This window comes from Phodopus roborovskii, unplaced genomic scaffold (genome assembly GCF_943737965.1).
Source record: "Phodopus roborovskii unplaced genomic scaffold, PHOROB, whole genome shotgun sequence".
NCBI classification, from domain to species: Eukaryota; Metazoa; Chordata; class Mammalia; order Rodentia; family Cricetidae; genus Phodopus; species Phodopus roborovskii.
Genome location: NW_026125391.1, coordinates 4,292,604 through 4,319,713, shown reverse-complemented (window position 1 = coordinate 4,319,713; position 27,110 = coordinate 4,292,604). Strand labels below are relative to the sequence as shown.

The 27,110-nt window shown below is 36.6% G+C and overlaps 1 protein-coding gene across 1 annotated transcript; it reads left to right on the top strand.

Annotated features, from left to right (window-relative positions):
* Positions 1–25,744, top strand: Pnpla8 (patatin like phospholipase domain containing 8). The gene is made up of 9 exons (XM_051175061.1): positions 1–1,158; positions 1,250–1,399; positions 5,748–5,899; positions 10,026–10,120; positions 14,198–14,369; positions 15,060–15,117; positions 19,726–19,920; positions 23,378–23,573; positions 24,597–25,744. Exons 1-9 carry the CDS (start codon positions 124–126, stop codon positions 24,869–24,871), a joined length of 2,328 nt encoding a protein of 775 aa, XP_051031018.1. The 5' UTR covers positions 1–123; the 3' UTR covers positions 24,872–25,744.
* Positions 25,745–27,110: the final 1,366 nt, after the last annotated feature.

Genomic DNA, 27,110 nt, shown 5'->3' with positions numbered 1-27,110 from the left:
ATACTAATTAATGTTTTTTTTTTAACCATTTCAGGTAAGACCATGAATTATGGAATTTCTTAAGTGAAGAATTCGGGAGTGAAATGAGAAAATGTCACATAGAAAATAAATGATTTTTAAGTTATGTCTATTAATTTGACTCTAGATATATATATTTACTTCCTCGGTAATGCAAGAAGTCTTTGTGGGAATCAGAGGAGCAAACAGCTACATTTTCTGTGTTCTAAACATTATTGGCGAATGAACCATATCAATGTGCACAGAGATTTTCACACAAGTAAGAAAAGCTGTAAATGGAGCAAAGGTAAAGCATGTTGTAGTAAGCACTGGCACTCTCCAAGCAACCATGGCTTACATATTGGAGTTTTGAAACTTAGCACTTCTGCTCCTAAGGGACTTACAAAGGTGAGCATTCATATGTCCCGTATTAAAAGTACTTTGAATTCCGTTTCAAAGGCTATTTTTGGCAGTCAAAATGAAATGTTTTCACGGTTAGCTCAATTTAAGCCAAGTTCTCGATTTTTAAGAAAAGTATCAGATAGGGGCTGGTTAAAACAAAAAAATGTTAAACAGGCCATTGAATCTCTGAAAAACTATAGTGATAAATCAGCAGAAAAGAATTCTATTGAGGAACAGAAAAGTTACATTGCAGATAAAGAAGAAGATACAGGTAAACGGAGCCTTTTCCATTACACATACAGTATAACGACCAGATTTGAAGAGTCATTCAACTTTTTAGCCAACCATATTAATTCATACTTCAATCGCAAGGAAAAAATGTCTCAAACAAAGGAAGTTAAAGGTCTTCAGGACAAACCAGACTTTGAAGAAGGGAAATCCAGTTCTGACCCCAACATCCTGACAGAAACACCAGACTCAGAATCTCCCCTTGATGTTGGGGACAGACCTTCCAGCCCTAGCCAGATGCCCGAGGTTCTTCCAGTGTCTGCAAAGCAAAGTATTGCTAACTTCCTTTCTCGTCCCACTGAAGGCGTACAAGCCTTAGTCGGTGGTTACATTGGTGGACTTGTACCCAAATTAAAATCTGACCAAAGGAGCCAGCCAGAAGGACAGGGAGAGCCTGCTAAAACTGAGCCAGCTGCCAGCAAAGACAAGAAGGCAGAGGAGAAAAAACGAGTGTCTCTTCAGCGAGAAAAGGCAAGTTGTTTTTCAGTGTGGGCCTAAGAAGTATTTAACCATTTATAGGATAACTTTATATCCTAATAACATGTTTCATATGACCTTGTAGATTATTGCAAGAGTGAGTATTGATAACAGAACTCGAGCCTTAGTTCAGGCCTTAAGAAGAACAACCGACCCAAAGCTCTGTATTACTAGGATTGAAGAACTGACTTTTCATCTTCTAGAATTTCCTGAAGGAAAAGGAGTGGCTGTGAAGGTAATTTCTACCTTATTTGTCTTGGAATAAAAATTGTAATAAACCTCTTAATGTGGGAATGCCAAGCTTTCTCATTTGAAAACTTTTGCTGTTTTAAATCATACAGTATATTTGATAATTGCCCCATTATTTTATGATATACATTAGGCTAATGATTTACTTTTATTCTGCATCATAAATTCTGCTATGATTGTGAATATCTATCCTTTGAGTTGAGCATATGTAAAAACAGAGCAGAAGTTTAAATATGTTAGTTCCATTGCCTAATAACTGTCAAATTCTTAATTATAGTGCAGGTATTTTTACTATATAAATAGTAAAAAATTTCAAAATATGAAATAGCTATGTATGTCATATACCTTAAACCCAGTGTTTGGGAGACTGAGGCAAGAGCATCATTAGTGTGAGACCAGCCTAGGCTATATAGCAGAATTCTGTCTTTAAAAACAAAAGACAGGAAACGTAATATAGAAAGCCATTGCTAATTTTTATTCACCATCCCATGGTCCTTTCACATTTGAAGTCCAAATATTTTAACTAATAATTATATTGGTAAAGCAATTAGCTTTCTTCACCTTGGTAGTCCGTCTGTGCAGTAGTGAACAAAGTTTAGACTTCGTAAGTGACCAAGGAAGGTGAGTCCCTGGATCTACTCTAAGTTTACTTGTGTGCTTAATCATTTGGAAATACCATAATGAAATTATTACAATTTCACTAAAACTCTATTAGTGTTTATTTTAAAGTCTGCCTTACAGAAAATTGTTGCTTTATACTTTTTCTACCTTCTGATAACTGCTTTGCTGAAAAGTGTGTGCCCTTCAGTAGTTTTACATTAACACATATATACACAGCTTCAATATTTCATATCACTGAAATATGAGATTTGTATTTCATATATCAGTGTATATTAAGATTTTGAAATATATGTACTTTTAAGGATAGTGTTTATGTCAGGGATAGCCAGAAAGGAGAGATCTAAAATAGAATTACTGTTTTAGTTCATTGAGCTGCTGTAACAAAATCTCTTACCTTGGGAGGGTTATATCTAACAGAAATCTGTTTTTCATAATCTGCATACAGGGAAAAGTACTGGAGTCTGGTGAAGGTTTGTTGGCTATATGCTGCAGCTTGTGGCTAATTCAAAAGGCAGCATCTCCTTTTGGCCCCCTTCTCAAGGTCTGTAATCTCAGGTGTGAGGCAAGGTTTCATGGCCTAAGTACTTCCTGAAAGACCCTACTTTTTAATATTAATACACCAGGAACTAAGTTCCAATATGAATTTTACAAGAAACCTAGCATTCAAATATAGCATATGTTTTAAAGAATGAATTAACAGAATCTTATTCAGGAATAATGTAGATACATCTGTGTCAAGTGAAGTCCATACACTTTGCATAGAAGTGAACAGAACAATGTCAGCCCTACAAGTTTTCCTCCCATCTCTCAGTTGTAGTTAGCAGAAAAGGTTAGTTTGTGTTCCATGTGTGTTTGCTTTCTTTCAGTTGGCACATAGATAGGATTTATTCGAGGTGTGGTGGTGGGTGGTTGTAAATGATTCATTCTGGTTGCTTGTATTTAGTATAGTAGGTTACGATTTAGTCTTTGTACTGTTAATGGATTTCTGGATAGTTTTCAGCCTTAGTCTGTTAGGAATTCCCTTAATAGTTGAACTGTTGAGGATTCTCATATATTTGAAAACTGATCCCAAATATAAGAAACCATCAATACTGAGAAGAAATGTGGTGTAGACATTCTAGCTGATCAGTCAGGAAAGAAAATCTAGGTAGTTGGAAGAAAGTTGTCACCCTTCCCCTAAATAATAACCTAGAAACAATGAACTGAAGAAATTTCATCATGTGTTGCTTGTTTGTGAATTTTGCCAACTAAACTACTTTTTGCCAACTTCTTCCACTTAAGCAGCTTTTCTTTTGCTTCTTTGTATTCTTTAGATAGGCTCATTATGAAGTTTAGCCAGGCCTTAAACTTACTTTGTAGCTCATGCTCCCCTGATCTTCTTCAGCCTTCTGCCTCTGCCTTTCAAGTGCTGGAAGTGTAGGTGTGCACCACCATGGGGGTTGGTAACCAGCTTTTTTTATTGTTTGATGCAGTCCCTTTGTGTGTTATGGTTATAAGTTCTCCAGGAGAATTGTGTATGTGTAGTGTGCCTTACCATCTGTGCTTATGTTTTCTTTGTAAAAACTGAACAGATTCTAGTTTTAATTTAGCCCAGTTTATATTTAAGAAATGTTTGAATCTTCATATTTCGCCTGATAAGTTTGTAGCTCTCACTACTCAGGACTTCTCCTCAGGACCACTAAACTATCTCTCCAGCCTCCAGCTTTGCTATGAGTTTGCTTCGTTTTTTTTTTTTTTATATATAAATTATTTTTCTTTGTCTGTCTTGGTAACATGTGAATGTGGTATCCTGTGGAGTCCAGAAGAGAGGGCTTGTGATCTGTGGAGCTGGAGTTCACAGTAGTGAACTTCCATGTGGGTGCCAAGAATTGAAACCCAGACCTTAGGAAGTGTAGCCAGAGCTCGTACTCACTTACCCAGCTCTACAGCCCCTGCCATATGAATTTTAAAGTTAAACAAAAAGGATAATAAAATTATGCTAAAAATGCATTGAATCAGTAAGACAGTTTATGGTAAGTTAAGTATCAATTTAATCATTGTTTTCCTTAAGTATTTAAAAATTCTTCAGTGTGAGTGCATTATACATCTTTGATTATGCTTATTTTGTTAGTTCATAACAACTATGTGATGTTTTGAGGTATAATTTTATTAATGTTACTATGATTTAAATATCTTTTATTGGTAATCCTAATAGGAGAGTCACCCCTGGTCTGTGACTTTATGATACCAATTTGACATACTTTGTGACTTTTCTGATTCTGGGCATTGTGAGTTTCAAAAATTGCATAAGTTGTAGATTTCCTTTTCCAGAGAGTTACTTTGCTCCTCTGTTGACATACCAAAGGGAACACCATCACTAAGTTAGGACAGAGCTAAATTAAGGGTGATTAGAGTTTGAGAAAGACCCTTAATTTTCCCTGTTCTTAGGGGTACATTCCTGCACTACCATGATGCCTTGGGTCATACAAACTCAAAAATACATAACATTATATTGCTTTTTCAGAAGGCTTAAGTTTAGTATTTTCTCCTCCCACACATCCTGCTTCTGCATGTGTGTTAAATTCCAATCCGCTTTGCAATGCAAGTGTTCAGTTTTGTCGGTTCCAACCTCATGAGAATATGTATGTGCTTAGCTGGTTTCTCTGTTCCTTTGTTTCCCTTTATGACCCAAACCCAGACTTTCTATCCTTTGTGTCTTTCCAGAATCAGCTAATACCCGAAGCAAAGAGCAGGTTTATCAGCTCCAGGTAGCAGTTATCCCTCTCTAGATGGGAAACTGCTCACCATGCTACCTTAGCAGCTCTGTAGTGCATTTATTTCAAAGGCGATCTCCTTGAGTTTGCTCAGGGTTTTCTGGTTGCTCTTAGCATGGACATGGACCTCTAATCAATTGTTGCATCCTAACCAGAAATGGAAATTTGCTTGTGTATCTTCCATCATTGTTCAGATTCCTGTAGGGGCCCTGTGGAGCTCAATACTAGCTAGGGCAAAAAGCAGAACAAAAAAGGTAGTATTTCACATTTGTTGGCCTGTACAAGACATAAGAGTAATGCATTTGAAAATTATTTCATTTATTGAATATTACACAACTCAGCTTTTCCCTTACATTTATGTAAGCATTTTGTCAAAATTGCTACTAATTGTATTAAGAGAGTTATATTTTCTGTATTGAGTATTGGATGTTTTCTATTTGGTAGATAGTCTTGCTATGTAATTCAGGCTGGCCTAAACTTATTCTGTAGCCCAGGCTGGCCTCAAGCTCACAAACCTCCTGCTTTAGACTCCTGGGTGCTGGTATAGGGGTGTGTTATACCACTTGGCACATTGCACTTTGAAGAAATATTCAGGCAGAGAGGTTGGTTTTTTTGTTGTTGTTTTTGTTTTTCTCTTTTTTGTTTTCAAATTAGGACAAATGTATACTAAATTGTTATTGATATCAGCTGGTCATAAAGTAATTTTTAATGAAAATTTAAAAATCATTTTTAATTACAGAGAAAGTAGTAAATATATTAATTTTAAAGTAATAAAATGATTTTATGATCTGTTTTCTTTTTGTTATAGGGTGTCACTGTTTAACCCTGGCTGGTCTTGAACTCCCGATTCCCCTGCCTCTGTCTCCCTGATGTTGCCATTCCATGTGTGTGCAACCATGCCAGCTACACTTTTCTTCTTGGTGGGCATAAGTAACAAAGTATCTTTTTTTCTCGATGTAGGAAAAAATTATTCCATATTTATTACGACTTAGACAAATGAAGGATGAAACTCTTCTGGCTGCAGTTAGAGAAATTTTGGCCTTAATTGGTTATGTGGATCCAGTGAAAGGCAGAGGAATCCGAATCCTTACAATTGATGGTGGAGGAACAAGGTAAGGCTAGGGGAAAAAAAAAACTACAGGTTTAATTCAACTTTAGAGATTTTGAAGATTTTATTATAGTTATGATAATTATTTTTATGTTTACAGGGGTTCTTTGCATAGCCCTGGCTGTCTTGGAACTCACTCTGTAGACCAGGCTGGGCCTCAAAATCATAGATATATCCTCCTGCTCCTGCCCCCAGAGTGCTACAATTAAAGGCAAAAGGCATTTGCCACCAACATCCAGCCATAAAATCAAGTTCTAAAAGTAAAACATAAAGTCACTTTTATTTATGAATATAAAAGTTACATTGTGACTTGTGGCAAGTGGATCACTTGTTTTGATTTAATCGTTTTTATATTGCAGATTTGGTCTTTAGGAACATACCAACCATTCTCTTATAAATTTAACAATTTTGTTAACTTAAATGTGTGTTTCCTTTTTCCGTATATACAGTTAGTCAGCTAGTTGCATTATACAGTGATGGTTAGAAGGAGAATCTAGACCATTAACTTGCTGCTTCTCCCTGTCTTGCCTAGATGCCAGTTATGGTGCAACACAAAAAATAAAAATAAATGCCATCTTTGTTCAGTAGACAATGTCATTGTCAATCTTAATTCTTAATATCTGCAATCATCTCTGCTTATTCTTTCATAGTTTACTCTATCATGGTTTACCTAGTTTCTGGCCTTGTATTTTGAAACCTTTTCCCTAGAATTTTCTATGCTAAGTTCTTATTTTCTTTGACTTTTGCGCTTTACCTCTTATTTTATTCTCCTATGTTTTTTGTTGCGTTTCACAATTCTACCTGTTAGTCAAGTCCTTGACATGAATATAAAGTGAAACAGTAGGTGTAAGAAGGAAGCTATTTTAAATAAAGTCATTCCTTTTCCCATTCATATATGTACTTAGAAAAATTTGGGAAGGAAAAAGAAAAGACAATCTATAAATCAAAACTTCAATAATATTTTAATATTTTGACTTATTTTCTTCAAGTCTTTTTCTTGTGAGTATATACATGAATGCTTAATTCCTTTACAAAAGGCAATGGATACCACATTGTTACATCTATTTTATACAGCATCATCTTTAATTCTTCATGTCTTACCTGGAATTACAATAGAGCAGCTCTCTTATAAGCCATTGTCTGATAGCTCCTGGAATTCTCATTACTTATCACAGCTTAAAAAAAATAAAAGTTGTGGCTGGAGATGTTCAGAGGTTAAGAGCACTGACTGCTCTTATGGAGGTCCTGAGTTTAATTCCCAGAAACACCATGGTAGCTCACAACCATCTGTAATGAGATATGGTGCACACTTTATTTATTTGTTTAGATTTTACTTTTTTTTAACATACTAATCCCAGTCCTCCCTCTACCTCCTTCAGTTCTCCCTACCTTTCCCTCATCCCCCCCATTTTGCTCCTTAGAGAGGACATATTTTGTTGACTCCCCATAGGAGGAGGCAGGACCTATGTTGAGGCAGGACTAAGACCCTCTCCTCAGTGTCTAGACTGAGCAAAGTATTTCTCCATAAGAAATGGGTTCCAGAAAGCCAGTTCTGTACTAGGGATAGATCCTGGTCCTGTTGCCAGTGGCCCCACAAACTTCCCAAGCCACCCACTATTACCTGCATTCATGGGCCTGGTTCAGTCCTATGGAGGTTCCTCAGCTGTCAGTCCAGAGTCAGTGAGCTCCCACTAGCTGTTTCTGTGGGTTTCCCCATCATCGTCTTCACCCCTTTGCTCATATTATCCTGGACTCTGGGAGCTTGGCCCAGTGCTTAGATGGGGCTCTCTGCATCTGCTTCCATCAATTACTGGATAAAGGTTCTTTGATGACAATTACAGTAGTCTGCAATCTGATTACAAGGGGAAGGAAAGCCAGTTCAGGCAACTTGTCCACTATTACTTAAAGCGTTTTTATATGGTGCACATGTCATCCTTTTGTACTCCTGGTAATTTCCCTATTGCCAGGTTTCTCCATAATCTCTTAATGGCTCTCCCTATCAACATAATTCCTTGCTCTCCCTCTCTGTCCTTTCCCAACTTCACCATCCAGTTCCCTCATATTCAGCTTCCCACTCTCCTTCCACTCTCCACCCTCCCTCTCATACTCCATATTTACTCAGGAGATCTTGTTTATTTCTCCTTCCTATGTGTATCCATGTATGTCTCTCTTAGGATCCTCTTTGTTACCTAGCTTTCTTGGAGTTGTGGACTGTAGCTTTTGCCTTATGCCTAATATCCACTTATGAGTGGCTTTCTGGGTCTGGGTTACTTCACTCGGGATGTTTTGTCCCAGTTCTGTTCACTTGCCTGCAAATTTCAAGATGTCATTCGTTTTTACTGCTGAGTAATACTGCATTGCATAAATGTACTACATTTTCCTTACCCATTCTTTGGGTGAGGAGCATCTAGGTTGTTTCCAGGTTCTGACTATTATGAAATAATGCTGCTATGAATGTAGTTGAGCAGATGTCCATGTGGTGTGAGTGTGCGTCCTTGGGCTATACCAAAAGTGGTATTACTGGGTCTTGAGGTAGTTTTATTCCCAATTTTTTGAGAAACCAACATACTGATTTCCAAAATGGCTGTACAAGTTTGCATTCCCACCAGCAATAACTGCCTTTGGTGTTTTTGATATTAGCCATTGTAATTGGTGTTTTGATTTGTTTTGATTTCCCTGATGGCTAAGGATTTTGAGCAATTCTTTAAATGTCTTTCAGCCATTTGAATTTCTTCTGTTGAGAATCCTCTGTTTAGATCTGTACCCCATTTTTTAATTAGGTTATTTGGTACTTTGGTGTCTAGTGTCTTGCGTTCTTTGTATATTTTGGAGATCAGCCCTCTTTCAAATGTGGGGTTGGTGAAGATCTTTTCTCATTCTGTAGGCTACTGTTTTGTCTTATTGGCTGTATCCTTTTGTCTTACAGACGCTTCTCAATTTCTGAGGTTCAGTAATCTGGTGCCTGCTTCTGGCCTGCAGGGATACATGTAGGCAGAATACTGTATACATAATAAATAAATGAATAAATCTTTTTTAAAAAAAAGTCAAGCTGGGTAGTGTGGTAGTGTGGTAGTGAAGCACCTTCAATCCCAGCACTTGAGTGGCAGAGGTTGGGATCTCTGTGAGTTCAAGGTCACCCAAGACTATATAGTGAGACTATGTCTCTAAATAAATAAGTGAAAAGACACCATTTTTGGTCTTTTATTATTTGGTCTTCTAATGTTTGGGGTCTAATGTTTGGTGTCTTTTACTGTTATCTTTATTTTCTAATGACCTTTGTTAGCCCCATCAAGAACAATTTGAAGTCCTTCTATTGTCTTGTAGTGCTGACTTATCCCTCATCATGTATTGTGAATTGAATGTGTTATTATTTGTTAGAATTGTCAGTCTTAAGTAAGCTGAAACTCCCTAGACTGCCTTTTCATTTCACATTCACATGAAGATATTTACTACCTTTAGTAAACATCCAGAAATAATCAAAGTGTAAGTAGTATTAACTACTAGACTCTTAGAGGATGGTTCTCAGTTTATTTCAAAAAATTAGTAAATAAAAGGTAGCTTGAAAATCTGACTAGTGAAAAATAACTAAAAATACATAGAATTATAGCTGACTAACTATATTAATAAAAGAAGAAAACAGTTTGCAATACCTCAGAGCAATTGAGTATTGGTTAAAGAATTGAGGTTTTTTTAAAGTATAATATTAGTATTTCTGTATGTTACTTAAAAACAATACTACAGATATATAAGTTTGCTACCATTGCACAGAGTTTGTATTTGTATTTTGAAGTGATCCTAAAATTTGGTGAGATTTTTTTTCATTTTATTAGCATTTATTAATAATAAATTAACAAAACAATGGATTTCTTGCGTACAACATACTTTGGTCATGTTCAGTTTCCTATTATCATTCCCTCTAACTCTACCTCCAAGCCCTCCTACTTTCATTCATTAACATTATTTTCTCTTCTTCTGTTTCTTACTAGGTCAGATTATTTTTATTGGTACTAGTTTGTGTTACATTTTCTTGGTAGCATATAAACTGTAAAAGCGGTTTTACAGAATTGTTTTATTCTATAACTTAAGTTTCCCTTGAAACAAATTATCAGTTTGTGTTTTCTCTTTCACAGAGGTGTGGTTGCCCTTCAGACTCTGAGGAAGTTGGTTGAACTTACTCAGAAGCCAATTCATCAGCTCTTTGACTATATCTGCGGTGTAAGCACAGGTAATTATCATGTATATGCCTGTGTTCCACCAGTGAATTACAGCAAGAGCATAAAACACAGGCTTCATGTCATTGTTCTCTGAAATGATGGGCACTGATTTCATAACTCTAATGATAAATAACCCTTTATGTCACGAACTTTTAAAGCTGCTTATTCTTTAAACATGTAACCTTTTAAGCATTTAAAAAATGACTTATTTTTTTTTATTATGTTTTCAGCAAGTCACATTGATAGGAATAGTTACTAATTACTGCTTTTTGGCAGTCACTTATTGTTACGAGTAGTTTTTCCTGCTGCCGGTCCCACCGCCAGTGCCACCCCAAATAACACACCGAGACTCTGTATTTGATATTATGCTGTTGGACAGGTACTAGTTTCTTACCGGCTAGCTCTGTCTTAACTATTAACCCATTTCTATTAATCTAAGTATTTCCACGTGGTCTCATCTTACTGGAGAGTTGGGCTGGTGTCCGCTCTCCCCAGTCTCCCCATGCTGACTCCTCCCTATTACTTCCTCGAATCCTCCTTGTCTCCTAGCCCCACCTATCTTGCTTTCCTATTGGTCAACAGTGCTTTATTCATTAACCAATATGAGAAACATATTTACAAAATGACATCTCACATCATCTCCTCTTTTCTGTCTAAATAAGAAGGGTTTTGACCTTAACATAGCAAAATATATCACACAAGTTATCAAATAAGAATCACATTTAACAATATTTAGTCCATTAACATTTAGTAAGATTTAAGAAAATATTCCATCATCTGTTCTATCTTTGTGAGTCTAAAGTCCTATATGTAACTTATCTTTAATCCTAACTAAGGAAAACTATAACCATAACCATCTGTTTTCAACTCCTTCAAAGACCACAGAAGGATAGTATATAAACTCTAGAAATGACACAGACAACTCACTGCCTGGTCAGTCACCTGAAGTTCTTCTGTAATCTTCCATCTTCAGCCCATAGGCCATAGTGTGTCTGGCAGACTCTTCGATGAAGCAGGAACTCTGTAGCAATGTCCATCTTGAATCAGCAGTCACTTTTCTGTGGGTCCTGCATGTCCAGTTTATACAGCATGAAGTCAAACAGTCCAGACAAGAGTAGTATCTTGTCCAAATAGCTAGTCTTACCATATTGGAAGTAACTTCATAACACATTTCTTCGATGTCCATCTTCCTTCTTCCTTTCTGGTGCAGGTGGTGTTGCCAGGAGCATTTATGTCTCACTGTCAAGAAAAACCCTAAACCATTTTAAATGCCGTATTCTGTAGGTCTTTGAAAGGTTTGAAGAATGCCTATCTATCTCAAATACATCTCTGTATCTTGAAAATCCTAACTAACTTAACTCTAAGCTTTGACTATCATAGGTAATTATCTATAATCTGTACTACATTATACATTACATTTCTAAATGAACTTTATAAACAAACAAAAGGAGAAATATACACATCACAAAATTGACCTTAAATTGTATCAATAAATGAAAATCCACTACAACACAAAGTATTCATATCTATGCCATAATTCCATTTTTGCCTTTAAAAAGAATAGGCTGTGATCAGTAATCATTGATAACCAACCCCATTAAAATGAAAACAAACGTTTATAAACAATATGTGGGAATTTGGGTGTCATTCTTTCCAAACTACTTCCTGCTGGTAGGGGGCACTGTCATAGGGCTACTAAGAAGATGCAGAAATCCTGGCTGTAGTCTGCAAGGCTGCCTTGTTCAAGCTGTTTTGAATGTTGGATCACCAGGAACTCTGTTTCAGGGGGTCTTGCTTGCTCAAACCATGTTAGTCTGGAAAGAATCCAAAGCTTTTCATTTTCTGTGGAAACAAAAATAGAAATCCTTTACCCCAGTAACTTGTCCTTAGACTTAAATTTTGAAGTCAAAGCATTTTTAAAATATATAAATTGAATTAATCCAGCAGCATTTCCTTTAACAGTCGTTTCCTCAGCAGTCAAACAGTACAAAGACAATATAATGCCATGCAGTATCTAGATTTTCTCCATCTTTATGTGGCTTTTTTATTATTGTTTCTTTTACTTTTTATTTTTTGAGACAGGGTTTCTCTGTGTAACTTTTATCTGTCCTGGAATTTACTCTGCATACCAGGCTTACTTTGCAATCACAGAGATCTGCTTGCCTGTCTCCCGAGTGCTGGTATTAAAGGCGTGTGCCACTACACCCAGCTCCTCTCTGTCTTTTTAAAACCATTTTATTCCTTTTCTCTCCCAAGCCTACATATATTTTAGAACACACTGTAAACCTTTAGTGTTTTTTCTTAATGTGAATCTGTCTTACTGTAAATCTTTATATTTTTCTGGCCACGAGTCTTTGTAAACAACAACATTGCTAAAATGAAAGTCATAGCTCTGTTAGCTGCGGTCTTATCCAAGATAGTGGCAGCTATTTTACCGCCATCACTGAGAGCTGTGTTCACTGTCTTGGTCTATGCTGCCTTAAAGGAGCCCTGGAAATCTTTGCTTGTCTCATGCAAAACAGAGTCCAACCCAGAAAAATGCTGTTAGTAAGAAGCCTTGCTTGTCTCTGTTCTTTTGTTTCTAAAACCCTTTTTTAAGCTTTTGTTAAATTTTGGGTGGAAGTTCTTATTAGCCACGTTGTGGCACCATATTGTTACAAGTAAGGTTTTTCTGCCCATCATAGATTCAAGCAGAGATTTGAGTGGCTCCTTTAAGGGAGGTTTTCTGACTCAGTATAAGCGGCAAAAAATCGCACGGCTTTTAAGAAACTCTGCTAACAATTTATTGGTGTGTATCAGAGCTGGCAATGGTAGTGACCTCATCTCCAGCAACATGCTGCTGGATGCAGTGTAGACCAAGGCAATGAGCACAGCTCTCACTGTGCTGGCAGGTAAAAGTACCTGCCGCCATCTTGGATAGACCGTGGCTAACACAGTTATGACTCTCATTTTAGCAATGTTGTTGTTTACCAGATAAAAGACTCGTGGCCAGAAAAAGATAAAATTAATTCCTTTTTAAAATATCTGTTTATATTATAGTAATTCTTTTTAAACAGAAAAGCACTTTCCTAGTAGTAGGGAGGTTGAGGCAGGAGGGATCTCTATGAGTTTGAGGCCAGCCTGGTATACATACAAACTCCAGGACAGTCAGGAAGGACTACATAGAGAGGCCCTGTCTCAAAAAAAAAAAATCATTTACATTTTTTCATTTTTTAAAACAATTTACTTATGTTTTCTAAATTGAAAATATTTTTACATAGTTTGAGCCATAACATTATATTTTAAGTTATCAGCTATTTAGTCTTTTATTAGAATGATACCAATTAAAATAAAGCTAATAAACTTTTCAGGGCTGGAGAGATTAAGAGAGCACTTTAAATTTCTAATTCAATTCACAGCCATCTCTAACTCCATTCCCAGGAAACACAGGACACCAGGCACACATGTAGTATGCTGACATAAATTAATTCAGAACACTAATACACATAAAATAAAAAAAAACCTTTAAAACTAAGGAAACATCTAAACTGCATTGTTTTACTTCTCATATCTCAACACTCTATTTTCTTCAGTACAGAGTTAGGCAAAGTAGAACCACTAGGTGGCAGCGTGTCTTACCAATTACAACTGGTAATCAAAATCAGCTTTTTAAAAGGACATACTAAAATATCTAATTTCTTTCATCACATTGATTCTAGGACCTAACTCAAGGAGAAGTTACTTAATGAATTTATGAGTTATCAAATATAGTGTATTCTTTTAGTAACACTTGCTTTTACTTGCCATTTCATCTTATATGTAATCTAATTTAGTATAAAACAATATTTTGATATATTTTTAAATTATTGACATTGTCATCTTGAAGTCACTGATATTTTTGGGACCTGGAAAAGCTTTTTACATTAGTCAAGTATAAGGGGCTTATACATTATAGTTATTATTTATATCCCTTTCACAGATGAAAACTTAGGACTCTAGTCCAGTTAGAAAGCAGAACTAGAATTGTAGCAGTTTGGTGGCTCAGAGTCATGTGTCATTGTAAGGGCAGTCACTTCACTGCTGATAACAACTAAGAATGTTCTTCCCAGGGGCCATATTAGCATTCATGCTGGGATTGTTTCACATGCCACTGGATGAATGTGAGGAACTCTATCGGAAATTGGGCTCAGATGTGTTCTCACAGAATGTCATTGTCGGGACCGTCAAAATGAGTTGGAGCCATGCATTTTATGACAGTCATACGTGGGAAAAGATCCTTAAGTGAGTTTTCTTTTGAAAAGATTTTGATTATATAGTTGTTTATGCATATGAAAATTTGAAAACTACAAGAAATATAAGAATCATAAGCTACTTTTACCATACTAAAAAGATTCCATAGGGCTGGGTGGTGGTGGTGCATGCCTTTGATCCTAGCACTTGGGAGGCAGAGGTAGGTGGATCTCTGAGTTCAAGGCCAGTTTGGTCTACAAAGCTATACAGAGAAACCCTGTCTTAAAAAACAAGCAAACAAACAAAAAGATTTCTTGGGAAATTTTGTAGGGATTATCAGTTATAGCATGACATATATTTACATCCTTCAACTTGTGAAGTCACCTTAACCATTATTGCAGGTTAAATATTATTTCCTGGTCTTCTGAGACTACTGAGAAGGAGTAATTCATATAATTTCTCATGAAGTAATAATACTATTTAACGATGTTCCAATAAATGTATAAAAGAAAACTGCTGTTTTTATTTTGTAACTCCTGAGAGTGTCTTCATTAATTTGCATAATATTTTATTGCTGTGTGATAAGAATTAATTGGATTTGAGCCTCTTGGAAGTTTAAAGTTTGTTTTTTTTTGTTTTGTTTTGTTTTTTTTGGTAGCACTATAACAGAGCTACAGGCAAGTGTATATCCTTGATTGTTAATAGTTTTTGATATAATTCATGTATTCTTGTTTAATAAAGGGATAGAATGGGATCTGCACTAATGATTGAAACAGCAAGAGACCCAACATGTCCTAAGGTGAGTCTGAAATCTCTTAGATAGATCATTACAGGGTCTGAAGAAAACATGTATTCTGAGTAGTCACAATAAGGAGAAGCATTGTGGGGAATATCTGTTTTGTTTTGTTTTTTTTGAATGAAAACAAACATTTATAGACAATATTTGGGAATTTGGGCATCGTTCTTTCCAAACTACTTCCTGTTGGTAAGGGGCGCTGTCATGGGGGATTCTAAGAAGATGCAGAAATCCTGGCTGTAGTCTGTGAGGCTGCTTTGTCCAGCTGTTTTGAATGTAGGATCACCTGGTACTCTGTTTCAGACTGTCTGGCTTGATCAAATGTGGGCAATATCTTTCAATAGATATTATTGATTCCTATCAGGTCATTCTATTAAAATACAGTATATAATCACTAGACTACTTCTGTGTGTAGTAAAAGTGTTATAAAAGTTTACAAACATGAATTGTGATTGAAAATAGATAATAGTAGTTATTTTATCATAATCAACAAAATCTAGTGATTTAAGGAAAACTAAAATATTTTATTTATTTTTTAAGTTATTTATTTATTTTTCTTATTTTACATATTGATCCCAGTTCCGTCTCCCTCCATCTCTTCCACACTCCCTTGCCCTCTGACCACCCTCCTATCCTATCCCCCCCCACTCCACATGTAAGGTGATGCCTTCATGGAGTCATTTGGAGTAAGGACTAGGCCCTCCCTCCTGCCTCTAGGTTAAGGGAGTATCCCTCCATGGGGAATATGCTCTGAAAGTCCTTTTGTGCACCAGGGATACATCCTGGTTCCACTGTCAGAGGTTCCTTAGACTACCCAGGCCTTCTAACTGAGACCAATGTTCAGGGGGTCTGAGTCAGTCCATTGCTGGATTCCCAGCTATCAGTCTGGGGGCCCATTAGCTCCATCTTGTTCAGGTGAGCTGTCTCTGTGGGTTTCTGTAGCCTGGTCTTTTCATCCCTCTCTACATTTGATTCCAGTTTGGCTCAGTGTTTAGCTGTGGGTGTCTGCTTCTGTTGTAAAATTAAATTTTTTTTTATCTTAGACTTTTTAAACAGAAGTTGTATGTAGTATATATAATCAATAGGATTATATTAGTGTACAAATAGAATCTCAGTTTTTTTTTTTTAAAAAAATGAGTCAGTTAGGTATGCTTTTATGTAGTTCTTTGTTCATTGACTTGTTTGGAATGCCACAATCTGAAATTGCTTTATCTTGGTTTTAACAGTAGCTGTTTGAGGATTATAATTGATGTGCTAGGAATCCCATATGGTTTGAACTTATTTATTCTTAAATGGCAAGCTGTAAGGATGCAAAAACAAGATATAACTTTCTTTGTTGCTCTTTTAACTTCATCACTTTCATACCTTCATTTTGTGAATGCTGTGTGCCTTTTGGCAATACTAAATTTGTGCATGATAATGCTGTGACTTTACTAAAGTCATAATGGTTTCAAAACACAGAGAAACAAAGACTAATTTGTAAATATACTATATTACTCTTTAGTAGTTTTATTGATGATGATATTGTATTAGTTATTAAGACACTTATGTGGAATTATAGGACTTAATATCACTGTTAATGAATCTCACAAATGAAGTAGTTTCTTGATATGGATGCTGTGGAACATACTAGCTGTTCTCTGAAAGCATACATTTTAAGGGATGTAAGGAAGGCTACTTTGTGAGACCTCATTGTGAAGGCTAGTAAGTAGGAGCATTCCTGGCAAAAAGGACAAAGAGAATGGTCTATGCAGGGCTCAAACAGAATTCCAGGAACTGCAAGCCTTCCTGAAGACTAGGGCCCAAGGTTTTGAGGGCAGCATGTGGGATGAGACTGGAACAGTAGGCAGATTAGATCATCACTGGCCTTGAAGGCCATGACAAAGAGATGACTTCATTCCTTGGGAGAGGACCCTATGATGTACCCTTCTGACCCCTCTTGTTTGTTCTTCTGGATCACTAGGCCTCTGTTGTTGTTTGAATATTTGCTTCCAAACTGTGGAAATTGTCAACTTTGGTAAAGGAATTGATGTGAGCATGGGAAAACTTGAGCCATATCCACAGGTTCTTTGTTATGACAAATGGAGCAGCTACCCATTAGATTCTTTGTCACCTTTTCTCTGTATCCCAGTTATAGAAAGACCCTGTGGATTTTAGTGGATGGTAAACTGGCACCCATAGACATGAAGAGCCATGAATTACTTACAGAAATTTAGGATAGGACCTTTCTTTATTAGATGACAAAGCAAAAAGGACCCTGGCAGGGCTTGACACAGGACAGAAAAACTTTGGTCTATGATTTGAAAGCTTTGAGAATGTGTGCAGGGCTATTCTCTAGCTTTATTAAAATAACATTTTTTTCTCTCCATTTTTCTTTCCTTTTATTGAAAATAGATTCTTTTCTCATGCAATATCCTAATTACAATTTCCCCTCCCTCTGCTCCTCCCAGTTCCTCCACAGCTCTCCTCCCTTCTATCTCTCATTATAAAAGAGTAGGCTTCTAGGAATTAATAACCAAATATAACAAAATAAAATGTAATAAGGCAAATTTCATCATATTAATGCTTAATATAGCATCCCAGTGGAAGGAAAAGAGCCCCAAGAGCAGGCACAAGAATCAGAGACCCAGGATTCCCATAAAAAGATACTAGATAACACTATAATATATACACAGAGGATCTGGTGTAGACCATGTAGGCCTGTGCTTGCTGCTTTAGTCTCTGTGACTTTATATGAGCTTTCCTAAGTTGACTTTAAGAGCCTTGTCCTCCCAGTTTACCCCCTCCCTTCTGGCTCTTATATACTTTCTCCTCTATTTACCACTCAGGTTGGCAGTGGGACCTGGGAGAATGGACCCTATAAATGAGGCAGGCTAAAGTTCTATGCAATAGCCAACTTTATTCAGAGCATCAGACAATTTATAGCCTGAGGATTATGAAAGCCATCTTAGTAAAGGTCTCATAAGTTCAAGCTGTGTGTAATCACATGAACAAGCTGCAAGTGGCAAAAATATGTTTTTCTATTAGACATATAAACAAATAATAGCTAGTTGTAATAAATAATCCCAAGTAAACTCACTCTTATCTACTATACTGGGAGGGCACGAAAGCACATTCTAAGAACAACCCATGTTATGGAGGAACAGAGATTATAAGACTCTTGTTTACTTTTTCTCACAAGGTCTCAAACATCTCACATAACTTCATTCATGGACCGTGTTCCAATATCCTGCCTCTTCTGAAGGATTCCCATCTCATTTAGAACAGTTTGTTCCAAGACTCTTAACTCTGTGTAATTCTGGCTATGGGCATATTCATCTTTTTCTGTCTGCTGCAGGAGGAAGCTTCTCTGATAATGACTGAATACAGCCCTCAAGTATCCTCAATTCCATCTGTTTCTCCCCACATTCCCTCTCTCAACCCTATCTCCCCTTATACTCACTCCTTATTTGATCCTCCCATTCCCATTGCTAATTGCCCCCCAATGTACCTGTAAAATCTATCCCCCCCTCCCAGAGAGATCCATCTCCCCACTCAGTTCCTTTCTGTATAACTAACCTCTTTGGGTCTATGGATTATAGGTTGATTATAATTTATTTAATGGCTGATATCCACTAATAAGTGAATACATGCCATATTTATCTTGCTTGGTCTAGGTTACCTCACCCAGGATGTTTTCTTCTAGTTCCATCCATTTGCCTGCATATTTCCTGATGTCATTTTTCTAACAGCTGAGTAATACCATTATGTAAATACAACACATTTTCTTCATTCTTTTGTTGAGGTTCATCTAGGTTGTTTCTAGTTTCTGGCTATTATGAATAGAGCAGCAATGAACATGGTTGTACATGTGTCTTGTGGTAGGATGGAGCATCTTTTGTGTATATGCAACAGTGGTATAGCTGGGTCTTGAGGTAGATCAATTTCTAAGTTTCCTAGGAATCACCATATTGATTCCAATATTGACTAATCAAGTCTGTACTCCCACCAACAATGAATGACCCTTGCCAGCATGAGTTGTCACTTATGTTAGTGATCTTAGCCATTCTGATAGGTGTAAGATGGAATCTCATAGTAGTTTTGTGAAATTGTAATATTTTCAAAACACATAAAAACAGACTAATTTATTGATCTTACGATTTAATCGTTGACACTATTTTATTAGTTATTACTTTAGAAATGTGTACCATTCTGTGTCTTTTTAAATAGTCACATTAAAATATGTGACTATTCTCATCTAACAAATCTCAAAATTGTCTCACAGCTTATGCCTTTCTTTTTTTAAATCTTTGCTTCTCTCATAACAAAAATGTAGTTTCTTTGAGTATTTTGTGTTAGACACTGATCATGTTGGTATTGTGGATATACCTATTAGTATTCAGCTAACCATGGCAGTTCACATCTGTAATTGCAGCACTCAGAAGGTTGAGGCTGGAGAATTCAAGGCCATCCTAGGTTACATAGTGAGTTTTGGGCCAAGCAAGGTTGCAGAATGAGGCTCCCTGCCTTTTAAAGAACTAATAAATAATAATAATAAATGGTATTTAGTTTTTAAAGATTGTAGATATTGTGGTTAATAATAGTCATATTGTTCTTTTTTTAACTCTCTAGGTAGCTGCTGTAAGTACCATAGTAAACAGAGGACTGACACCAAAAGCTTTTGTGTTCAGAAACTATGGTCATTTTCCTGGCATCAACTCTCACTATTTAGGAGGCTGTCAGTATAAAATGTGGCAAGCCATTAGAGCCTCATCAGCTGCTCCAGGCTACTTTGCAGAATATGCACTGGGGAATGATCTTCATCAAGTAAGTTGATCTGTGTAACTGTCTTAAAAATTGTTACAATTTGCTTATCTTTATTACCAAAAGAAAAAAAATCGTTCAAAACAAAACAAAATAACCTAAGAAGGGTTTAACCACTGAACAATAGGTAGCTCAGTGGATAAGAACAAGTACTGTTCTTCTAGAGGACTTGAGTTAGTTTGCCATCACCCACGTGAGGAGGTTAACAACCACTTGTAACTCCAGTTCCAGGGGAATCTAATGTCTCTGGCCTCGTGGACACCTGAGTACACATAGACACTTATTTAAAGACAATAAAATTAGGATATTAAAAAGAAATGAAGAAAAAAGTAGTCATGCCAGCTTAGAAGGTAAGGTAGGAAGGTCATAAGGTCAAAGGTAGCCTAGGCTCTTCATACTGAGATACAGTCATAAAATAAATGAATAGAAAACATCTTGTTTTAGAATAAGACAAAAATGGATTGCTGACATCAGAGACAACAGCATTTTCAGAAGGTGAGGTTACAATGGGGATTTACACCATGAATATTTTTCTTAGGAGTGTAATAGAAACATCTTACAGTGAGTAGAAGAGAAGAGGACTGTTATCAGTAGCAAGAAAGAGCAAGGAATCCCATGCCTTTATGGCAAGGATGATGCACTGAGGTTTAGCTACATGCAAGGGAACTACAGATTCTTTGGGGAAAATGAGTTTAACAGCCAAAATATTTATTCCATATATAGTGATCAATAACATGAGGTAAAGGGTCATTTCATTCCCAGAGCTATCATCACTATAAGCTTTTTGATCTGCCATGGAGTATATAGATGGTTATTTAGGATTTTCACAACTGAACTGAAATAATATACTTGGTGATAGAGAATCACCCCTCCCATACACACATACACACACGTTCTCTTCTGCAGAGGTTCAAACCCAGGGCCTCAGTTGTGCTAGTTAATTGTCCTCACATCTTTAATTTACACTTTGATTTATTTTACAGTTTTGGTGTTTATTCTCTGCCATTCTACTTTGAGTTTAGGAATGATAAGCATTTAACTGTATCACTAAGAAAAGAAAATTTAGACTGTTGACTCCATAAACATAGTGAGCACCATGCCCAGGTTGCTTGGCAGCTGTGCTTCCTTAGGTGTGTTCTCAAGACAAATGTCCTCTTCCTGGATTCAGCCGAAGAACAGAGATGCCAGTGCTCTTAGGACAGCTTCAGTCATCCAAGTGGCAAATGGGGTGAAGTGTGTTTTCTTTTATCCCAGATTTGGGCCCTTCATAGAGCAGTTTTCTGTAGTTTTAGTTTCAGAGACTGTCAATACTCAGCATCATGGAAAGAGCCATAATGTGAAATGTTTACATCTGTTGATGAGAAATATATCCTGTTATTATTATTTTTTTAAAAGAAGGTCTTGCTATGTAACCCTGACTGTCCTGGTATTACCTATGTAGCTGAGATTGCATTTAAACTCACAGCAATCCCCCTTCCTCATTCTCTAGAGTGCTGGGCTAAGAGATGTGTACCACCATGCCCAACAAGTGATGTTTTAATAGAATATCATCTACTGAAAGTCACAGCATAAAAACACACTGCAGTCTTTCATAGACCTGTACTTAGGGGGTGGTCAGCCATTCAGAGATGGAATACTGAAAGGTAGAATGGAATAAGCAATGAAAGGATGTGACCAGACTGCGATGGCCTTGTGTTTCCCTGCAATCTCAAAAAAAAAAAAAATTATAAAATTTCATATAAGTGATCATTGACATTTTATATATCTGCCTTCTAGTGTGAGCACTTCCTAGAATATTATTTGAGGAAGTTAGGTCAGTGTGTGTATATTCATATAAAATAGAACAGTCCAGAAATAAACCTATATACATATGACCTTTATCTCTGATAAAGATACAAAGCAAGTCAAAGAAAGGATAGTCCTTTTGTGGGACAGGCTACTCATGTGGATAGTGCATGTGAACAATCTGTGTGAATACCAGAGGTTGACATCAGGTGCCTTTGCTCTCTACCTTGTTTGTTGAGACAAAGTCTCTCATTGAACCCAGAGATTACCAAGTGATTAGACTGGCTGGTCATTAGGCTCTATGGATCTACCTGTCTGTCTCCTTCAGTGCTGAGGTTACAGACACAACATTTACCACCACACCCAGCTTTTACTAAGTGCTCAGTATCCGAACTCAGGTTCTCTTGCTTGAATAGCAGACCCTTTATCCAGGGAAGCATCTCTGCAGCCTAAGGATACTTTATCAACAAATTGCTTTGAAGTAGTCACTGTTGGTACTTTCCACCTCTCTCCCACAGAAACACACCAAAAACCTTGACATAAACCCAAAGTTACTGTCCATCCACAAAAATCACTGGTACATTGGACTTCATCAAGATTAGAAACTTTTCCTTTGCAGAAGTAATCTTAGAAACCCAAAAGGTGGTGACACATAGGAAGAAAGTAGACTATTGAAATATAAATCATATATCTACAATGGGATACATAGTCCGTTAAAATATCTTTAGTCAGATGTATGTTGCTTGATTTGTAAGCTCAATATCAATATAGTAATTAAATACATCTAAATATTAATATGTGATTCATTCTATTATAGTTTGACCTTAATTTTAAATACTCTTTTATTTTTCTATTACTCTATCAGCATGTTTCACATTGCATCAAAAAGTAGATTCTGAAAAACACTTAAAAGAGTCATTCTCAACCTTCCTAATGCTGTGGTCCTTTAATACAGTTCCTCATGTTGTGGTGACCCCCAACCACACAATTATTTTTGTTGCTACTTCATAATTGTAATTTTGCTACTGTTATGAATCTTCATGTAAATATCTGTGCGCTTTCCAATGATCTTAGGTGATCCCATGAAAGGGTTGTTCTTACCCCAAAGTGGTCTCAGTCCACGGTTGAGAACCACTGACTTAGAAGTTCAAACTTTCTCCTATTTTTTTCATATTATAGCTGTACTGTGAATATGATACCTTAGAAATTAATGTTTAAATTTCAATTAATTTGATTATGTTGAATTTGTAAGAGATTGTTTTGTTGTTATTAAATACTAACTATTCTGTGTCTTTAAAAATTGTTTGGTTCAGGGGCTAACAAGATGATTCAGTGGGTAGAGATGTTTGCTACAAAGTCCATTGACCTGGATTCAATCTCCAGGCAAAAGTTTTTCTCTGACCTTCACATGTGTGAACACACAATCAATAAATACTACATGAAAATGTTATTAGATTTTTCAGTTCATCTCAGTATTTTTGAGCAGCATATATACAGTAATCCAGAAAAGTTGTTCAAAATATGAAATTAAAACTTAGTATCTTAGATGGTGGATTTTGCAGTTGTAGTATATGAATAAATCCATTTGAAAGGATCCTCTTGTAAATCACCCAATACACTGTTAGATTTTCCCTGTAATAAGTACTGAACTGCTCATGTGACTTATGTTCTACAGGATGGAGGTTTGCTTCTGAATAACCCTTCAGCCCTGGCCATGCATGAGTGTAAATGTATCTGGCCCGATGCACCATTAGAGTGTATAGTATCCTTGGGTACAGGACGGTATGAGAGTGATGTGAGGAATACTGCAACATACACAAGCTTGAAGACCAAGCTTTCTAATGTTATCAACAGTGCTACAGATACAGAAGGTTAGTGTCTTAGTTGGGTTTCTGTTTCTGTGTAGAGACACTATGACCACAGTAACTCTTACAGAGGAAAGCATTTAATTGTGATGGCTTACAGTTTCAGAGATTTAGTTCATTATCATCATGGTAGGGATCATGGCAGGTTGCAGGCAGAATGGTACTGGAGAAGGAGCTGAGAGTTTTACATCGTTAATGTACAAGCAGCAGGAAGTAAACTGTGTACCACACTGGGCATAGCTTGAGCATAGAAGACCTCAAAACCCGTCCCTACAGTGACACACTTCCTACAGCATGGCCATACCTATTCCAACAATGCCACATCTCCTAATAGTGCCACTTCCTGTGAGCTTATGGGGGCCAATTACATTCAAACTACCACAGTTAGCTTTTCTGTGAATATATATATTCACCATGTAACACCATAATGTGTAACTTATCTTTAATCCTAACTAAGGAAAACTATAACCATAACTATCTATCCAATCCCCCATCCACACCCCATGGAGGGTGAGGCCTTCCATGAGGGATCATCAAAATCTGTCAAGTTGTTTTTAAAAGAAGGAGGGTAAGGTATGGCTCACTGGAGACTTAGAAACCTTTGGAGGTCACAGGAGTGCTCATGACTTATCATAGTAAAACAAAAGTTTATTTGTTACCAAAATTTTTCAAATTATACAATCAATACTGATGAATTTTAATATGCATAAATATATAGTCCAGTAAAGATTCCCCCCCCCCAATGAAAAGCATAAGGAAAGTAAGGCAATTAGCAGGAAGAGTAGTCAAGTAAGATCCTTAATTGGGCAGAATATATAAAGTATTTGGAAATAGGTTGCAATTTGTAGATTTGTTCCTATGGATTCCTTGAACCTATTGTGAGTTGGGGTGATAAAAGAAGTGCATGTTCATAATGTACCTAAAATGAAGATAGCTTTAATTGAATAAAATTAATGGAGCATTCCAAAATAACTGACCTCACACCTTCTTTTCTTATCTACCCTCTCTCCTTAATATTTGCTTTAACAGAAGTCCATATAATGCTGGATGGTCTGTTACCTCCTGACACATATTTTAGATTCAATCCTGTCATGTGTGAAAACATACCTCTAGATGAAAGTCGAAATGAAAAGCTGGACCAGCTGCAGCTGGAAGGGATGAAGTATATAGAAAGAAATGAACAAAAGATGAAAAAAGTTGCAAAAATATTAAGTCAAGAAAAAACAACTCTTCAAAAGATCAATGATTGGATAAAATTAAAAAGTGACATGTATGAAGGCCTTCCATTTTTTTCCAAATTGTGAGTAGGGAATACATATGCTCTCATAAATGAAGGCCATCAGAAGATCTACCAAATTTAGTGAGGAACTGTGTGCTTCGACATGAGCTTTCTGTGGGATACTGAGGAAGTTCTGGGAAATCCTGCAACAGATGATGCTTTGAACAGCTTGAACCTCACAAATGACGTTTGATTTCAGAAGTCATATGGCAGTTAAATATTTAAGATGTTCATAACCTTAGGCATTTTATTACTGTGCTAGTTGGTTTTAGTATCTATTGGTCTTAAATTGTTTGATGTTTGAAAATTTATTAGTATATGTGCCAAACAAGAAATAAGAAGTGCTGTACTTTGTACTTTGCTTTTATCATCTCAATCATGTGGAATTTGTATGACAGTTGATTTTCTTTTATGTCTTTCTACATTTTCACTATTCAGCATATCACTAGGTGCACCTATGGTCCGTGTATTACCTTTCATTGTAATATCATTTAAAGAGATGTAGAAAGTGGGATTTTCTCTGTTAAAGTACCTGGATGTAGTTTTCTACTTAAAAAGATTGGTAAATTTCCAGTGAGCTAACTCTTCTGAAATGTCAAGATAATGTTCACTTTCCTAGATCAAATACTATCTTATCACTCACTGTTACAGAATCAATAGTTTGATTTTACTGAGAAAATATTCTTATCACTAACAAAAATAAACTATTGAAGTGGTCATCTGTGCAAGGCTAATGCCATTTTAAAGTTTTTTATTGCTCATGATGATTACCCAGTTTCTTGTAGCACTTAGAAATGTTAGTCTAGTTAGATTTACTACAGTAGTTCCTTTACCTATTAGGGTTTTACCTAAGTCAAAACCTGGTTCTGTAGGCCAAATAAATTCTTCTTTGTTGTATTATTTATTTTGTAAATCTTTAAATTGTGTTGAAATTTCCCATGAAAAATGAAATCAAGGTGTGTGCCCTTTGCCGTATACACATAAATTAACATTGACCCCGCTGCCCGTGTTGTCATGGTGTTTGTGATGCTGGTTCACTGAATGATGAGATGACTGAAAGCTGAGGAGTGATGGAGGATGTGGGTATCAATCTTCTGTCTGCACAACAACCTCTGTTCCTGACCATGAAGACAGGGCAGTTTGTGGAGGTGAGATTCAATTGTAACAGTTTGTGAGTTCTCATTCATGTTTTAGGAACAAGATAAATATGTTTCCAGTGATTTCAGAAGATAATTAAAGTAATCGTTTTTAGACTATAAGTACAAGTAAATGGTTACACAACTAGACTGACTTACTAATGTAAAAGAAATAGAAACTACTGGAAATCTGCATCTTCTGGAGACTCCATAATGGATTTCAAGCACAAGCTGCTAACTGTGACCCACATAGGTGTACCTCATGAGGTTCTGTTGAGGTAGCATGGTGCAGCTCATGCTTTGTAACTTAAGTCCACTTTCCTTTTCTGTGCTTTGCCAAGGGTACTCAGTGCCCAGTTTCTTCCTCCAGCCACATGTCTTGAGTGCTACCTATGCTCTTTTATCCTAACAAAGTATAGCCATTTGTGTTTTTATTAGTTGTTGTCCCCAGTGGTACTTGATACTGGTTATCCAAAGGACTGAGTAATTCCCTGAGATAACATTCATTCTACAATGAAAACAGTGCTCTCTGTTTCCAAACGCAAGGTAACAGGGCTCAGAAAAGTAGAGCTATGAACACTGCACACTCTCAGACAGACACAATTGTCTTAACCAGAATGTACTTTACTGGAATGTTGTAGAGTGACTGCTAACAGAACTGAATCTGTGATATTGGGCTCAGTTGATGAGGAAATGTACTTTGAGCTCTTTGCAAAAGCAGATTATCTCAGAATTCAGTTTTTTGGACATATCTTGTGTCTTTCTTTAGTCATCCTGGGCACAGTGGTACCATGTAGTGGTGCTCTCCTCATGATAACATCTCTAAATGGACTCACAGGCCTATGGAGAAGGGGCTACAGGAGATGGTGTCTGAGCTTTCTTACCCAGCATGCCAACATTTCAGCCTTTCAGAATTAGCTGCCTGTCTACAGAACGACCACAAATGCCCACAATGAATTTCTTCTACAGGAATTGAAGATGTCCTCTGTGTAGTTAGGATGCAAAAAACATTTGGAAAATTCCACTTTGATTCCATCCCAAAAATTCTTTTCACTTTCATTGCACTGTGTTCTTTTTTGTTGTTTCTTGCCAAGTTTAAATACAACAGAACTGTTGACTTAATTTGAC

Excerpts from the sequence above, each read along its gene's own strand:
- Pnpla8 (XM_051175061.1), top strand. The coding sequence starts at position 124 with ATGTCTATTAATTTGACTCTAGATATATATATTTACTTCCTCGGTAAT. Across the intron at positions 10,121-14,197 it reads TATCTGCGGTGTAAGCACAG|GGGCCATATTAGCATTCATG; the intron begins GTAATTATCATG and ends TGTTCTTCCCAG. Across the intron at positions 14,370-15,059 it reads ACGTGGGAAAAGATCCTTAA|GGATAGAATGGGATCTGCAC; the intron begins GTGAGTTTTCTT and ends TGTTTAATAAAG.